Raw genomic sequence first — 14,801 nt, forward strand, 5'->3', positions numbered from 1 at the left:
GAGAAGAACGGCTGCTTTTTCTGTTGTTCCTGAAATTCGGCTACCACATCTCAGTTGTCTCTATCAACCCATGTGCCTCTGTTTGTAGGTACAACTACCCCTTATCAACGGCTAATCATCAGAACATCCGTTGAAGCTTTCATCCGTTGATGCACTCATCCGTTGAAGGATGTTATCCGTTGAAGCTTTCATCCGTTGATGCACTCATCCATTGAAGGATGTTATCCGTTGATGACTTTATCCGTTGAAGCTTTAGAGACATCCGTTGAAGCTTAGCTTCTCATCCGTTGAAGGTCTTTAAGTCATCCGTTGATACCACTTCACTTATACAAAATTACAAGGCATGAAGTATTTACAATTGGCCTTCCTATCTGCATATCATCTAGTAGTCAACATGACTCATAGTTTCTCTCAACTTCCAAGAATTACATTTTAAATACAGAGACTGAAATATGCTACAACACTAGACTTATTTCTAAGTAAAGCTACACCATCAACGGATAGCCAAAGTGGTCTTATCCGTTGAGGCTACAGACACTAAATTTCTACTTAAGGATTTTGTTAAACATATCATCAAACTAATGCACATACATTCCTAACAGTTAGTCAATTGACGCCCAATTCCCTTGCCCAGCTTAGTGGGTTCGTCGCTTTATGTTATGACAGAAACCCGGTTCCCTCTTTTAAACTTTTCTTCTCGATCTATGCTGTTAGGTATCACGACGGACAGGTTTATTTCGATTGTCCTTACAAAAGGATTTAGATCGTCAGTGTTCGATCCTCTAATTCGGGATATCATTCTAAGTGGTTGTATTTTGGAGGACCAGATTTAGAATTTGTAAAGCCATGTGGGAAAGTAAATCAGCTTACTATCGATTACTTAAATAACCTCGAAAAGTGCGATGCGGGGTATTTGAACAGGTTTCACGGATTGAGGTCGATGTATACTCATTTACAGTTAAAGGAACCTGATTTTTTGGAAATGTATGATTGTAAGGGGGGATTTCCAATGATTGATCTTTTTTGTTATCTCTTATTATCATTACATTATTTTATCTCTCCCCCCTTCTCTCTTCTTCTCTTTTTTTTTATATTTTTTTTTGTTGTTTCTTGTGTCGATACTTGTTTATTTCACTATTTATTTACTTGCACTGAGCTTTTCTTTTCATTTGTTTTGCATTAGTGGCGGGAGCCTCGTTGCAGAAGATTTTGAACAGCGGGGTTAAGGAGGAGATGGATAAAGCTATGTTGTTGCTCCTTCAACGTGCGTCGAGGAAAAATGCCGACGGCACACATGCCGGACCCTCGAGAGCTGGGGCATCGGGTGTTGGTCATTCTGTGTCGATTGAACTGTTAGAAGATCAAGGAAATAAAGTTATGGAAGACTGTTATTCCCTAACAATGCAACAAGAATTACAGAAGGGGGGTTGAATGGAATTCTTGAAACTTTTTCTGAATTATAAAATGTTCTAACTCAAAATATATATGTGAGTGTTTTGATTTGCAAAGTGCGGAATGATAAGTTAAAGTGAATCAAAACATAAAGTAATAAAAACACAAGTCTTTAAAACTTTCTGGTGGATTTGAATGTATCCACCAGATATATATATATATATATATAAATATATATATATAAATATATATATATATATATATATATATCGAGAGAACCCTGTGAAGCTTGAATAGCTCACAGCTGCTTACAAGTATAAACAACTAAACTTACAGAGAAATGCTAAGGATACAGCTTACAGTTGTTTCTCTGAGAAAAATACTTGCTTAGTCTTATTTTTGTTCTACTTGCTACTCTTGGTTTATATATCACCAAGATTACACAGTAATAAGACAAGATAATAAAACAAAACCTATCAAGTCTAATACTATGCTGCTTCATTACTCTATTGTAGTATCTTTGAATATCTTTATTATAGCATGGAAATGGCAATGATTCTTAGTTCTCAAACACAATTATCCTAATTATAACTCCTTTGGGCCATATTGTCTTGGTCCAACACTAACGATACTAATCAATTGACATTTCAGTTCATGATCAAACCACCTTCGATCCTTTATGATAATTATATATAGAATAAAATATAATATAGTCTGGTCTAGAATGTCTATAATTTAACTAGATATTAAAAAATAATTTCAAAATTCTTCACAAATGAACGTGGTAAGACAGAATTAAAATTGAAGTCTAGCCTTTTCCGGTGAAATAAGTCTAACAATATGAGGGTGGTGTGACTAAATGTCACTTGGGGGTTAAAAATGGCCCTAAATGTCACTTCAAAACGGTACATCGTGTACCATTTACGTAAAACACCCAACACGGAACTTCGTGTAACGTTTTGACATTTTGAATTTTTTTATGCGCAAAACGGTAGATGAAGTTCCGTTTTGATACAAAACGCTATATGATGTACCGTTTTGAGCCAAAATGCTACTTCAACCACCGTTTTGCACATTAAAAAAAATAAAAAAATAAAATAAAATACCAAAACGGAACACTATGTATCATTTTACATTAAAAATACAAAACAGAAGACGAAATACCGTTTTGAAATGATATTTTGGGCTATTAGAACTCAAAAGTGACATTTTGGACAATTTAGTCCATTGTTCACAATACGACATATCTAACACATCATAACATATACGAAATATTTTACAAGCAACCAGTAAGTTCGATTTTCCGTATAAAGGGTGATACAAATTCATTATTACATAACACAAAAGGTATATTTGTACAAGCCTTGCCATCTCCCGGGACACTGTCATTGGATTGTAAAATTACAAATCAAAATAATACAGACATGAAACTAGGACTAGATTCTCAGTAGACAGCCTGAAAGATCTTCCAAAATTCGAAGAATTATAATCACTGACAAAGGCATAATACTATATATTAGTATATTGACATATGACTGGAGGATTGAGCCGATTTTATTCACCATCGGAAACAAATAACAACATTTATTTTCTTTTACAACGAAAACTAACCTATCAAGTTACAAATGGCTTGGGCGCCTTTTTCCAGCATCGGTTCTCATTTTTTTCACAGGATTTGCCCAGACAATTCCTCCGCTACTACTGCCATTTGTCTGTTGAGGGTGCTGATTAGACTTTCCTTGCTGTTGGGAAGTCCACTGAATCAATCTGGTGTCCTTTGACAGTGAGCCTGAGCCCGGGCTTCTAATATTACCACCAACACTAACAGGTGACGCTGGGCCAGCAGATCCATGTCCTGGCTTCACGGCAGACATTTCCCTATCTTTCCTCTTCTTTTTACATTTGATGAGTTCTCCTGGATGAGCCAAGAGACTAGAATCTTCCTGCTGGCCCAACTCCCTGTTGCTATTTCCGAACCTCGTCTCCCTATGAAGCGCCTGGCTTCTAACCTGGATTTCTTCATTACTACGGGGTACACGAGAAAGTGACTTCTGTTTAGGGCTAAGATCAGGGACCACCTCATTACATTGTTTAGTTCGCTTGCCTTGACCAGCAAGAATTTGTCTTGAAGGTGGAACTGAAGTAGAAGCTACGTGCCCCGAAAAAGAGACAGCACCCCTGGCTTCTAGGAAATCCATTTCTGGAAAAATCATCTTTAATATATCAAAGAAGAGACCGTGTACCTTTCTTGCTTCAGTCCGAACCTGTTCATGAAATAGAAAAACTTAGAATCAAATTACGACTTTGTTGGGAGTGAGCTAAAGAGATGTATTATTTATAAATTCACTTTTTAATCAGAAAAAATGTTCTGTGGGAGCGAGAAAACCCTTAGACCTATACTTAACCAAGACAGTTATCTAATAGTGTTAAGAAACACTCATTAAATCCGGAATGAATTATATTTCTCCATGGAACTCAATACCCAGAAAAAACAATTGCAATTCAATTTTCTAAGGTTTTTCAATCTTCCAAACATAAAAGCAGCACCAAGGGATATTTACTGTAACATGCCAGATTTAAAAAGAAACAGTACTGGACCAATACAGAAGAATTTGAAATCAGTGTTAAACATGAGTTCAGATTAAACAATGAATTGCTTAGTTGCTAAGCCTGATGCTCTTTCTTGTTTGCTACATCAGAGCCTGTTCTGATACTAGTATAATCAGGGTAAGCCTCATTTAATTACGTTCTTTCCTTTTCTTGATAAAATTACTTATACAGCAAAGAACACTTATTTTATATACTATTCAAGAATAAACTTGATAGAAGATTTCTTAAATATTGACTTATTACAACACTGCATACTATATCATCATCAGAACATATTTTATCTCTCTTCAAGATATGCATTTAATGTTCCTAAACGCTAAAAAGAAAAATAGGCCACAAAAACTCAAACAAGAAAATGCATGCACAAATGTCAAGTCCAGAAAACAAACCTCATGAGAGAACCCATAATACTGAACGGAACCTTTTAACATAAGCTGCAAATCGGAAACAAACTCCATTACTCCATTATAACCAAAGTTTTCAAGCCGCTGGTCAATCTTTCTTATATGAAGCTGACAGTTCCCACTCATGTAACCAGAACTTTCACTTTTCTTCCAGAGTTCTGTTAGAAGTGGTACTATTCGATGACCTTCCTTATCAATTCTCCTCTGGAACTTGTTCATCACATTCTTGCACTATTAGATGAAACACACGTAATTATGAGTAACAGACAACATAAAAAGCGCAATAGATTAAGCTACAAATATTTGCAAAGCACACACGTGCACATAAGCACAGCACCCAAATTTTGAGTACGAATAAGTACATAACTAAACCTGGTCCACAAAACTAGCATTCACTTAATGGATAGGATGCAGAAGAGAAATAATTCATTGAAAAACAAGTTGAAGCATGACAGAAGAACAGAAGATCAAGTGAAGGAAAATAATAGAGGATCAAAGAAAGAAAACATATAGTCATATTGAGAATATATGCAAGGTAATTCTACCCCAAAACCTTGAGAAACAAATGCAAAACTGATATTCAATGGTCCCTTCACTTAACAACAGAGAAAGGCAATGCGCTGTGTAAAAGATATTTATGCAATACAAAAGAAAAAATGCAAGCAATCAAATTGTACGACTTCGAAATAATTTCATTAATTGCTATTTAAAAGGCATACCCTGCGCTGAACTCCATCAGACATTCTATGGCCAACTAAATTGCCAGCTCCATATGTTGCTTTGCTATCCCTACTTTCTGTATAGTGTTCAGTGGCATCTTCTGATGGCGCAGACAAGACATTGACTTTGCTAGGTTTTTGCGATGCGTGCACTTTTCCAGAATTTGATTTTTCCAATATATGTGAATCCCTACTACTTTTCAATGATATATCACTATTTTCCAGCTTCTGAGAACTGGGCTCTACAGTCAGTTTTTGTTCCCTGTCATTCTTAAACTGAGACTTATATTTATGATCCATCTGTGATGGTACCTGAGATGAATCACCGCGGCGTAGAGATAATTTCTCACTGGATTTCCCTTCAGGCTTCTCTGTTGCAAGACGTGGTCGAATTCTGATGCTTCGCTTTCGTTTTATTTTAGGTTGCACAACCTGTTCATCCTCGCCTTCATTACGATCATGATTCCAACTACCAGAATGCTGGCGGCCCATAAGAGAATCTCCGGAGAGGGCAATCTCTCCTTCCTCCAAGTCATCAGGCTGAAAGTTCAAAGTAAAACAAACAAATAGATAAAAAGATGGTGCAAATTGCATAGACCATTGTGCTAGTACAAATTTTAATAATGAACAACATACCAGCCTTCCGGAAACAGATCCTGGCCTTGCATCTAGCGCAGAGAGTGAGGCAAACTTTTGAGCAGAGATAGAAGGCGAATCCATTTGAATTAATCTTTGACTGCCTGAAGACGACCCTGATGAACCGGCTTCTTCTGGTGTAAGATCAGTTTTACGACTTCTTAAAGGTCGAGGATCCTCAGAGACCTCAGTGGTAAGTGGACCATCTTCCAAGGGATCCTCATCTCCAAGAGGTGAGTCAACAGAATCAACAAATTCATCATCTTCCAGATCGCCAATTCCTCCTTCATTACCGGAGTGTCCATTCTTCTCTTCTGAACTAGCCTCTAAAAAATCATCATTTTCGTCATCCAATTCTGTGTATACAGGAAACTTTTTACCCTTAGTCCTTCCCCTTTTACTCTTAAGTTGAGTAGATACTTCAGAAGTAATTTCATTGGATTCCCCTCCTATGTTGCCCCCAAATAATGACTTTTTCTTGGAAGATTTTGTAGCAATTGTATCATTCACTTCTTTACTACTAGCATGAAGCCACTTAGGAACCTGGTCATATCTAGTCATCTCTTCTTCCCAATCAAATTCCTCGTCCATCTGATCAAAGATTTCTACCTCTTCTTCACTTCTTGCTATCATACGATTAACCTCCTGAAGTGAAGGAACATCATGAACAGTTTCTTGATATCTCTCCTCATCATGTAACATCGACTCTAAGGTTAATCGTCTCTCTTCATGTGTTGTCCTCTGGTCAAATCTCCCAGCATTGATGACTTCATCAGCCATGTCAATCTTATACTGTTGAATATTATTCCGTATGAGACCCTCAATAGATCCTATATATCGATCCTTCCCAGCAAGGTCATCCTCTGAATCAACCATACCTCCTCTCCTGTATTCATCTTCTTTCTGATAGCTTGAAATTTTATCAACCACGGCTTCTAAATAAATTACTTTCACTTCTCGCTGCTGCCCAATGCGGTGAGCTCTGGCAACTGCTTGCTCCTCATTCTTAGGGTTTGGATCTGGATCATATATGACAACGGTGTCAGCAGTCTGAAGATTCAACCCTCTCCCAGCAGCACGAATGCTTAGTAAGAAGATAAAGCAATCAGTTTCAGGACTATTAAAGTCCACAATAGCTGACTCTCGATCTTCTAAGCTAGTTGTCCCGTCTATTCGGCGGTAAACAAGTCTCCTCCACTGTAAATATTCTTCTAAAATGTCTAGGAGTTTCGTCATGGTACTAAAAAGCAATACCCGGTGCCCTGTCCTCTGAAGCTTTATTAGGATCCTGTCCAGGACAAACAATTTCCCACATGATCTGACAAGAAAGTCCTTGGAGAGATCATTATAATATGGGTAATTGAGTAAAGGGTGATTGCAAGTTTTACGAAGTTCCATACACCTATTAGCTAACGTTTTAAATACTTTAGCTTGATACATAGGTTTTCTCTGACTCATCAGCTTTTCATCTTCAGGGTCAACACGTAGAGTACCAGTAGCTTTGATCCAATCATAAATGGCACCTTGCATAGCTGACATTTTACATCTTAATATAATTGACACCTGCAATCAATAATATCATCAGTAAAACTACACATTCAGAAGTTGACCAGCACAGCCTGCCATAATTTCATACCTTTGGGGGAAGTGAACCTTCCACGTCTTCAACACGGCGTCTGAGCATAAAAGGCTCAAGTATTTGATGAAGCCGATGAATAATGATTACCTTCTTCTCTGTCTCAAGCCAGTCATCCTCAACATTATGTCCAGGGCCTTCTCGTTGAAAAGGTTTTGAGAACCAATCATGAAATGCTTTCCGATTATCAAACACTTCAGGAAGGAGTAGATTCAAAAGTGACCACAGCTCTTTAAGATCGTTCTGCAAAATGATAAGAAATTCACCACACAAAATTGGAATAAAAAATAGAGGACAAATAATTAAAGAGTTGACCATAAAATAAAACACACATCTTAGTAAACAAGTAGTAACTTTAACCTCATGTTATCAGTGGCACAAACTAACATCCTTGGTATTAGCATAATTCACAAACAGAGCTATTGTCCAAAAACTATAATTCAAAGATTGAGACCCTAGCCAAAAGACGTTTCAATACAGTCTGGAGTATTAGAAGGTACTTGTTTTTCTATATATAGGTTAATGGAAATGCGATATTACTTCTCCTGTTCCCAGTGATCCTGACAAGATTGATCTCCAGTACATAACTACCTCTTGTTGTCTCGCACACCCTTGCCAAAGTGGTTTAATGCCAATAAAATAATTTCAAAATATAAATGTGAGGTAAGGATTTAATAACCATGGTAACGGTATGGTACTAAGTCAATTTTGAGACGATGATAATTTCTACTATGAGTTTGTAACATGGAATGAGCATGAAAATTTCTATTAATTTTTAACTTCCTAAGTATTGGCGTAGGCATACCGGTTACCAGTAATTACAGCAGAAAAAAGAAACAACCTTTTCAGGCCCCTCTCTTACTCCTATGTTCTTTTTCCAGAACTCAAAACAAAAAATATCGAGAATATAATGTTTTCAAATCACTACGAAGCAATGTCTAAATCATTAAAAAAACCAAAATATTACACTGGCAACATGGATAATCAAATAAGACTTATATGTTTGTCCATAATAACCAAGTACAAGTAGAAAAAATAGTTATTTGTACATATTGCAAATCCAACTTTATTTACACAGCATAAGCTAGAGCCAAACAAGACCGTAAATAGGTTCTGAATGAAAAGTATAGCAACATAACAGACCTGCAAGGGCGTTCCTGTGAGGAGCAAGCGCCTTTGGCAGCGATATTTATCAAGATCACGGGCAAGAACAGATTCTCTGTCCTTCATACGTTGTGCTTCATCAATTATAATGTATTTCCAATCAACCTTCGAGAGTTTTGAACGATCATGCATGACAAACTCATAGGTCGTCACAAGCACATTAAACTTCATAGCACAGACCTCCTAATTGTACATAATAAAAACAATTACTCAGACATTACAAATTTACATGGTCAGAATATAATGTTGAGAAATCTTACTTGTGAAAATAGTTTTATGCGCTGATCCTTGTTACCAACGTAGTAAATACAGGATACTGATGGTAGCCAACTGTGAAGCTCGCTCTGTTAAAGAAAGAAAGTTAGCCAGTTCCAGAAATAGGAACAAGGTACTCTATATAGTTTAATAAAAAAGTTAAACCTTCCAGTTGACCAACACAGCATTAGGAACAATAATGAGATGTGGGCCATAGTTCCCTTTGAACTCCATCAGATAAGCAATCAATGCCATGACCTGTATATCAAAGATCAAAAACTTGAGATAACAAGTTTAACATTATTTTTGCTAATAATTTCAGAGCTTGAAGGCTTACCACAGCGTAAAAACTCAAAAAATAAAGATAAACATGGAAGTATTCAGAACTATTTGTTTTATAAACATATTTAGGTTAACAAATTGAAGAAACAGAAAAGGATTTGGATATCAGGTCTTGTAAAAACGAAGTAGCAAGAGAAGGCACTTTAGCTTCAAAAAAAGTGTATAATTTGTACCTCTACATTAAATTAAAACCATTTTTGTCACTTTAGGAAGAAATACATAAGAATTACAGACAGTTACTGCTTTCACTACCAATGTCGCGACTCACCCATCAGAACAACAATACCGAGCTAACTTTTTTCTTATTCAAGCAAAAATGTCAGCCACCAGTCATCAACACACTTTTTGATGTGACTGGAGGCTGCTTATCATTAATGTCAGATGATTTCCTCTTAACAAGCAGTGCACTTTTTGAGTGAACATAGAGTGCATAAATAAACCAATAAGCTGCCAAAGTGGTAATGATCTACCTGTACCGTCTTCCCTAGACCCATCTCATCTGCTAAAATTCCATTGAGCTTGTTGTTGTACAAAGAAAGCATCCATTGCAAACCAACCTGGATTGTCAATCACCATATTAACAAAAAAGAGCTACTTACAAAGAAATAGACAAGAAATTAATGAAAAAATTTAGTCAGACAAGCCTTCTCAAAAGAACACAACATACAATCTGATAATCTCGTAAAGTCCCAACACGTAGCATTGATGGCTGCCTGAAAACTTTTTCGTTCACCGCGTGTGCAAGATTGTAATACCTGTAACCACAAATAATGCATTTAGGTACATACCAAAGAAGTGTAAGAAAAATCCCAATATTAATTTGGAAGAGTACAAATATAGTATACATATATGCATGTTTATGTGTATTTACAACTAGTAAATTGCATACTCGCATACTGTAAACTAGTGGAGTAACTTCCTATTATTTGGTACTTAAAAATGATTTCTACATCTCGAATAGCTACAGCCCAGAAAATTACAAAATTCCGGAATTCAAAATTGCGATGTTTTTTATAACCAACATCAGTAACCCAAATAGTGAATCTAAACATCTGAGAATACAGTAATGAGCTTACTTGTTGACAGATGAGCTATCTCTTGGCGCATTCATCTCAGTAAAACGATTTCTTATTGCTACTTCCTCTCCAGCACAAGCTGCTGCAGCTCTTGCTTCTTCTTCTGAGAGACCCTGTTAGCAGCAAACATTCTAAGAAAATAGTGATAAATGAAAGCAACAGAATACACACACACACACACACACACACACACACACAGAGAGAGAGAGAGAGAGAGAGAGTGCCTGAGCCCTTGCAGCAGCTGCAGCAACGCTTGCTGCCTCCTCAACCTCCTGCTGACTCTTTGTCGCGGTTATTTTACTACCAAGTTTGTGAAGGTACTCTTCTGTCTGTGACAAAAATGATGAAAGGACAGCGTATCGCTCTGCACCATCACCAGGAATACTAGTTTGTTTCTCCAGTAGCATCTCCCTATACCTTTCAACGTCATTATTCTTCAGAGCCTCCATTCTTTTACTGCGATCATCATCCTTCTGTTTTGAAAACTCCCTCAACATTCTCTCATGATACTTGGCAACTCCCCTATTACGAGCAGTTCGAGCATCACGAATGCCCCAGTGAGCCTCAAGTAACTTCTTACGCCAATGGAATATTGCTTTCAGTTGCTTCTCCCTATTGGCTTTTCGAGAGGCATGAACTTGCCTGCTGAGATCTGCACGTTGACGCTCACAGAGCCGTACAAATTTCCGATATGGCCTGTCGGGCATTGCCATTATTTCCTGCTGTTGTTGATCAACTTCATCCCTCAAGCGTGCCTGCACATCCAAGAGCCTTAGCTTCTTCTCCTCAATTTGCAATCGTAACACAAGATCACGTCTGATTCTTTTCCTTTCTAAGTTTACTGCAAGTAGATCACCGATCTTCTTTATATTCTTTGTCCTTTTTTTGTTAAGAACCTCCTTTCCTTCCTCCAAAAGAAGATCCTTCAAATCATATGCTAAGGTCATATTGTTATTGCTGTTCACTTTTGCTGCTGATCCATATGAGTCATGTTTTCGAGTGAAGAAGGGAAAATCGAACAGTGGTCCGTGATACTTTCTAGTAGTTCCAGCATCTTTAGGTTGAGGTGTGGGGCTTACTTGTAGGGGTTTTCTCACCTGCACTGTCTCGTGGAGAGAAGCTGCTGTAGAAACCGCCTTACCCTTATTCATATGCATATCACTTCTTGTAATAGTATCTTCTTGAATCCCATGATCTTCCGCTTCCATTTTAGCAGCAGGAGTAGTTTGATACTCTTCTTCCCGAAAAGGTTCTGATGATAATGGCTCTTTCAGTACAGCTGGTACAATTTGCCTAGATGAAATTTTTTTCTCATCTTCTGCAACAGCTTCTCTTTTCACATTATTAAGTCCAGCATTAGTAAGCAGATCTTTCTCACTGCAATCCAAACTTTTAATATGATCTTCCGTATCTACATTTTTCCCAGCAGACGCATCTGTTAGCCCAGGTTGTGATGCCTGCAACATCTGTTCCTCAAGAGTTGGGGGAGCAATAGCCTGTAGTAATTCATGTGGAAGCGTTCCATCTCCTTTCTGCAAGCAAGCAAGAAAAAGCTTACATTAAAAAATAAATTTAACAAACAGGAATAATTCACCAATGCTGAGAGGGATTTTATTAAACAAAAATAATTATAGTAATAATAATAACACCTTTATACGCCTAAAAGCCAGTATTTGAGCTTTGAGAACATGTAATTGCTGTTTGGTAAATCCTGATTGTTGTGGCAAGTGAGGGAGCATACCACCCTGAGATGATGAAGGATTTATTACACCCCCTTCACTCAGTGATGCTGCTGAGAGTAAAGAAGATCGTTGGATTGGCTTAGTATATTGCATCTGAAAAGCTTCTGGACCAGATAATTTGCTTTTACCAAGTACTGAATGATCTACACCTTGGTTCAGGCTTACAGATGTCTGTGGAGGATGCATGGAAGGAACTTTATTACCTGTCATGGTAGGCTTTTTTAATAGCAACTGACTATCACTACTACAACCAGAAAATGGTTGCGCTGGATGGTGGTCGACATTGGGTACTAGGGAAGCAGTTGATGCACCAAATAAGCCAGGTTGACTTGTTTGTCTCATTACTCTACCCAGAGAAAAATTCCCTGACACATCACTGGAAGAGTTACCACATGGAGAATTTTCATTTGCAACTTGTGGGGAAGTCACCTGCTGCTTCGGCATTGTAACGGATGAAGACTGTGCATCGATATTGGTTTCACTTGGCATATGCTGTGCAACCATCCTGGATTGCATGAGTGGAATAAGTTGTGCCATCAAATTTGCATTTGCAGGAGCAGATAGATCAATATTACGATCAAGTGCCAAAGCCTGCATTGCCTGCATCTGTGCGGCCATTGCGAGCTGGTTACCTATATTTTGGATGTTTTGCTGAGATTGTGGTATCTGCATAGGCCTTGACATGTTCCCAGGCATCAATTGTCCGAGTGCTGTTTGAACAGGGGGTTTTGAATCACTTCGCTGATCAATAATCTGTTGATGTTCTTCAGTTATCTTCTCGCCATGACCAAAATGCTCTGGCTGCTTGTTTGATAGCAATGCTGAAGCCTGGGTAGCCTGAATGGACATAAGATCCTGCATCTGTATATTTCCCATCCGCATGTCATGGTCTTGCACAGAAGGCATTTTGTTCGGGTGCTGAGACTGCATTTCTGGAGCTGACTTCTGTTGTGCCGAATGATATTGCAAGTAGGCTTGCTGTGCTCGGTTCAGCATTTGTTGGTCAAATCCATGACTCCTAATTTGTGCTTCCTCCCTACTTCTAGGCTGTACAGGAAGTTGCATAGAGCCAGAATTTGACCCAAAGTTTCCTCCCAACACTCCATGAAGCCCGCCCTGGAATGTTAACATGGCTTCATTCCCATCGGGTTTCCTAAGCAACTGTTGATGGAAGGGCTACGCCATGATATACAAAGGTAAGTATACAATAATTAGTAGTAAGAATTTTGGGCTATGAAGCTGTCTGTATTGAAGCCTCTAACTCTTTGAGTCCAACTACAGTTATAAATATTACATTACTCCTCCATATTGACATTTTAATAATTTTTAGTAACCAATGTTATAAGTTAAACAAATCTACTTTCAATGCCCCGAGATCAGTCAAATAATGCATTTCACAGTAACTGTAAACAATATAAGTCCAAATATACAGCCAATGAAGACTACAGTAAAGGCACAATGGACATAAACTAAAATTAAAAGCACAGAGTCGCTAAAGAAACGTCTTTTTTCTTTAATTAACATAATTTTCGATACAGTTTAGCTATATAGTATAAGCACTCCCTACCTAAGTGACAACCGAAATATGACTAAATTAATCAGAATCTAATAAAATCACCAAAACTACTTCTACATAGATTTTCCGCAAATAAATAAAGTTCCTTATCATCAATTACAACAGTAGAAATAATACGTTTAAAAATCAGCAACAGAATTTGTTATCCGTACTTACGAGTGCAGAATCATCTCAATTGCCATCTACATAACTAATAAGTACCTACTCTACTCTATCCGCAACACGAAAAACTAATCCTATATACTAACGTCCGCAATTAAACAACTAAAAAAATCAAAACATTTCTCCGAAACTTCCACAATTACAGCGCTTACACATTTCTACTTGAACTCAATTCGCATAAAACTATCTCAACAATTCAAACATACAACAGTAATACAGGCACTCTTAACATAAATTTGATTCTCTAAAATACAACTAACCTGCTGATGTATCTGTTGATCCGGAACGGCGGAGGACGGATGCGACGGCGATTGGGAGTCAGACGCCGCCGCGTGGCGTCCATGTCCACCACCGGATTGCATAATTGAGCTCAAATCAAACAAAATAATAAAAATTAACACCAATTGTGAATTTCTGGAATTAATTTTAAATAATTAAATAACCTAGAACCGGTAAATTTGAAAAAAAGGCAGTGCGATCTGGAAAAGTTTGAAAATAATAAAAGGGAGGGAGGGGGGTTTATGTATTATTTAAGGAGGGAATAGTGGGGCCATCGATCTGGGTGTCGCCGGAGAGGTAACGAAATTGGTGGGATCATATAGGTTCAAGGACACGCGCGATAAGCATGCACGCTCTCCACTTATTTCTCTCTCATCTCTCTCTCAATCTCTCTCTGTTCTGTGTGTGGGAGAGATTTTTTTATACGTATTTTTAGTCAAACTTCTGCCTTTATTTATGTTTCAATTTCAATGGATGAATTCCAAAAATTCTTAGATTTTGCTAATTAATTCCCTATTAATTTTCTATTATTTTTTTATAAGTTAAGTGATCGATCTGATTTATTTAAAATTTTAGGATTTAAAATTTTAAATTTAGGGTTTAGGATTTGGGGTTTGATATTTAATTTTTGATTTTGGCTTTCAGATTTCGGGGTTTAGGGTTGCAGGGGTCCATCGAATAACTTCATGTTAAATTTGAGATTAATATAATTTTTAATGTCAAAATTTAAATTTAATATAGTTCTATTCGAATTTAATAAGATTTGAACTGAATTCAAATCATTATTATATATTTTCTTGTCCAAACA

The 14,801-nt window shown here is 37.3% G+C and overlaps 1 protein-coding gene across 2 annotated transcripts; it reads right to left on the minus strand.

Moving 5' to 3' along the window:
- Positions 1 to 2,707: 2,707 nt before the first annotated feature.
- Positions 2,708 to 14,397, minus strand: LOC141724092 (ATP-dependent helicase BRM-like). 2 transcript variants are annotated; one of them, XM_074526078.1, is made up of 15 exons: positions 13,975 to 14,397; positions 11,884 to 13,152; positions 10,459 to 11,766; positions 10,235 to 10,347; positions 9,826 to 9,913; positions 9,629 to 9,715; positions 8,982 to 9,074; positions 8,822 to 8,905; positions 8,541 to 8,744; positions 7,398 to 7,640; positions 5,762 to 7,324; positions 5,126 to 5,665; positions 4,392 to 4,637; positions 3,004 to 3,656; positions 2,708 to 2,884 (listed from the first exon to the last, which is right to left on the minus strand). In XM_074526078.1, exons 1-14 carry the CDS (start codon positions 14,074 to 14,076, stop codon positions 3,012 to 3,014), a joined length of 6,585 nt encoding a protein of 2,194 aa, XP_074382179.1. In that variant the 5' UTR covers positions 14,077 to 14,397; the 3' UTR covers positions 2,708 to 2,884; positions 3,004 to 3,011. The 2 variants fall into 2 exon arrangements, with proteins under 2 accessions (XP_074382179.1, XP_074382178.1); XM_074526077.1 differs by having other exon boundaries at positions 2,708 to 3,656.
- Positions 14,398 to 14,801: the final 404 nt, after the last annotated feature.

Source organism: Apium graveolens, chromosome 5 (genome assembly GCF_009905375.1).
Source record: "Apium graveolens cultivar Ventura chromosome 5, ASM990537v1, whole genome shotgun sequence".
Lineage (NCBI taxonomy): Eukaryota > Viridiplantae > Streptophyta > Magnoliopsida > Apiales > Apiaceae > Apium > Apium graveolens.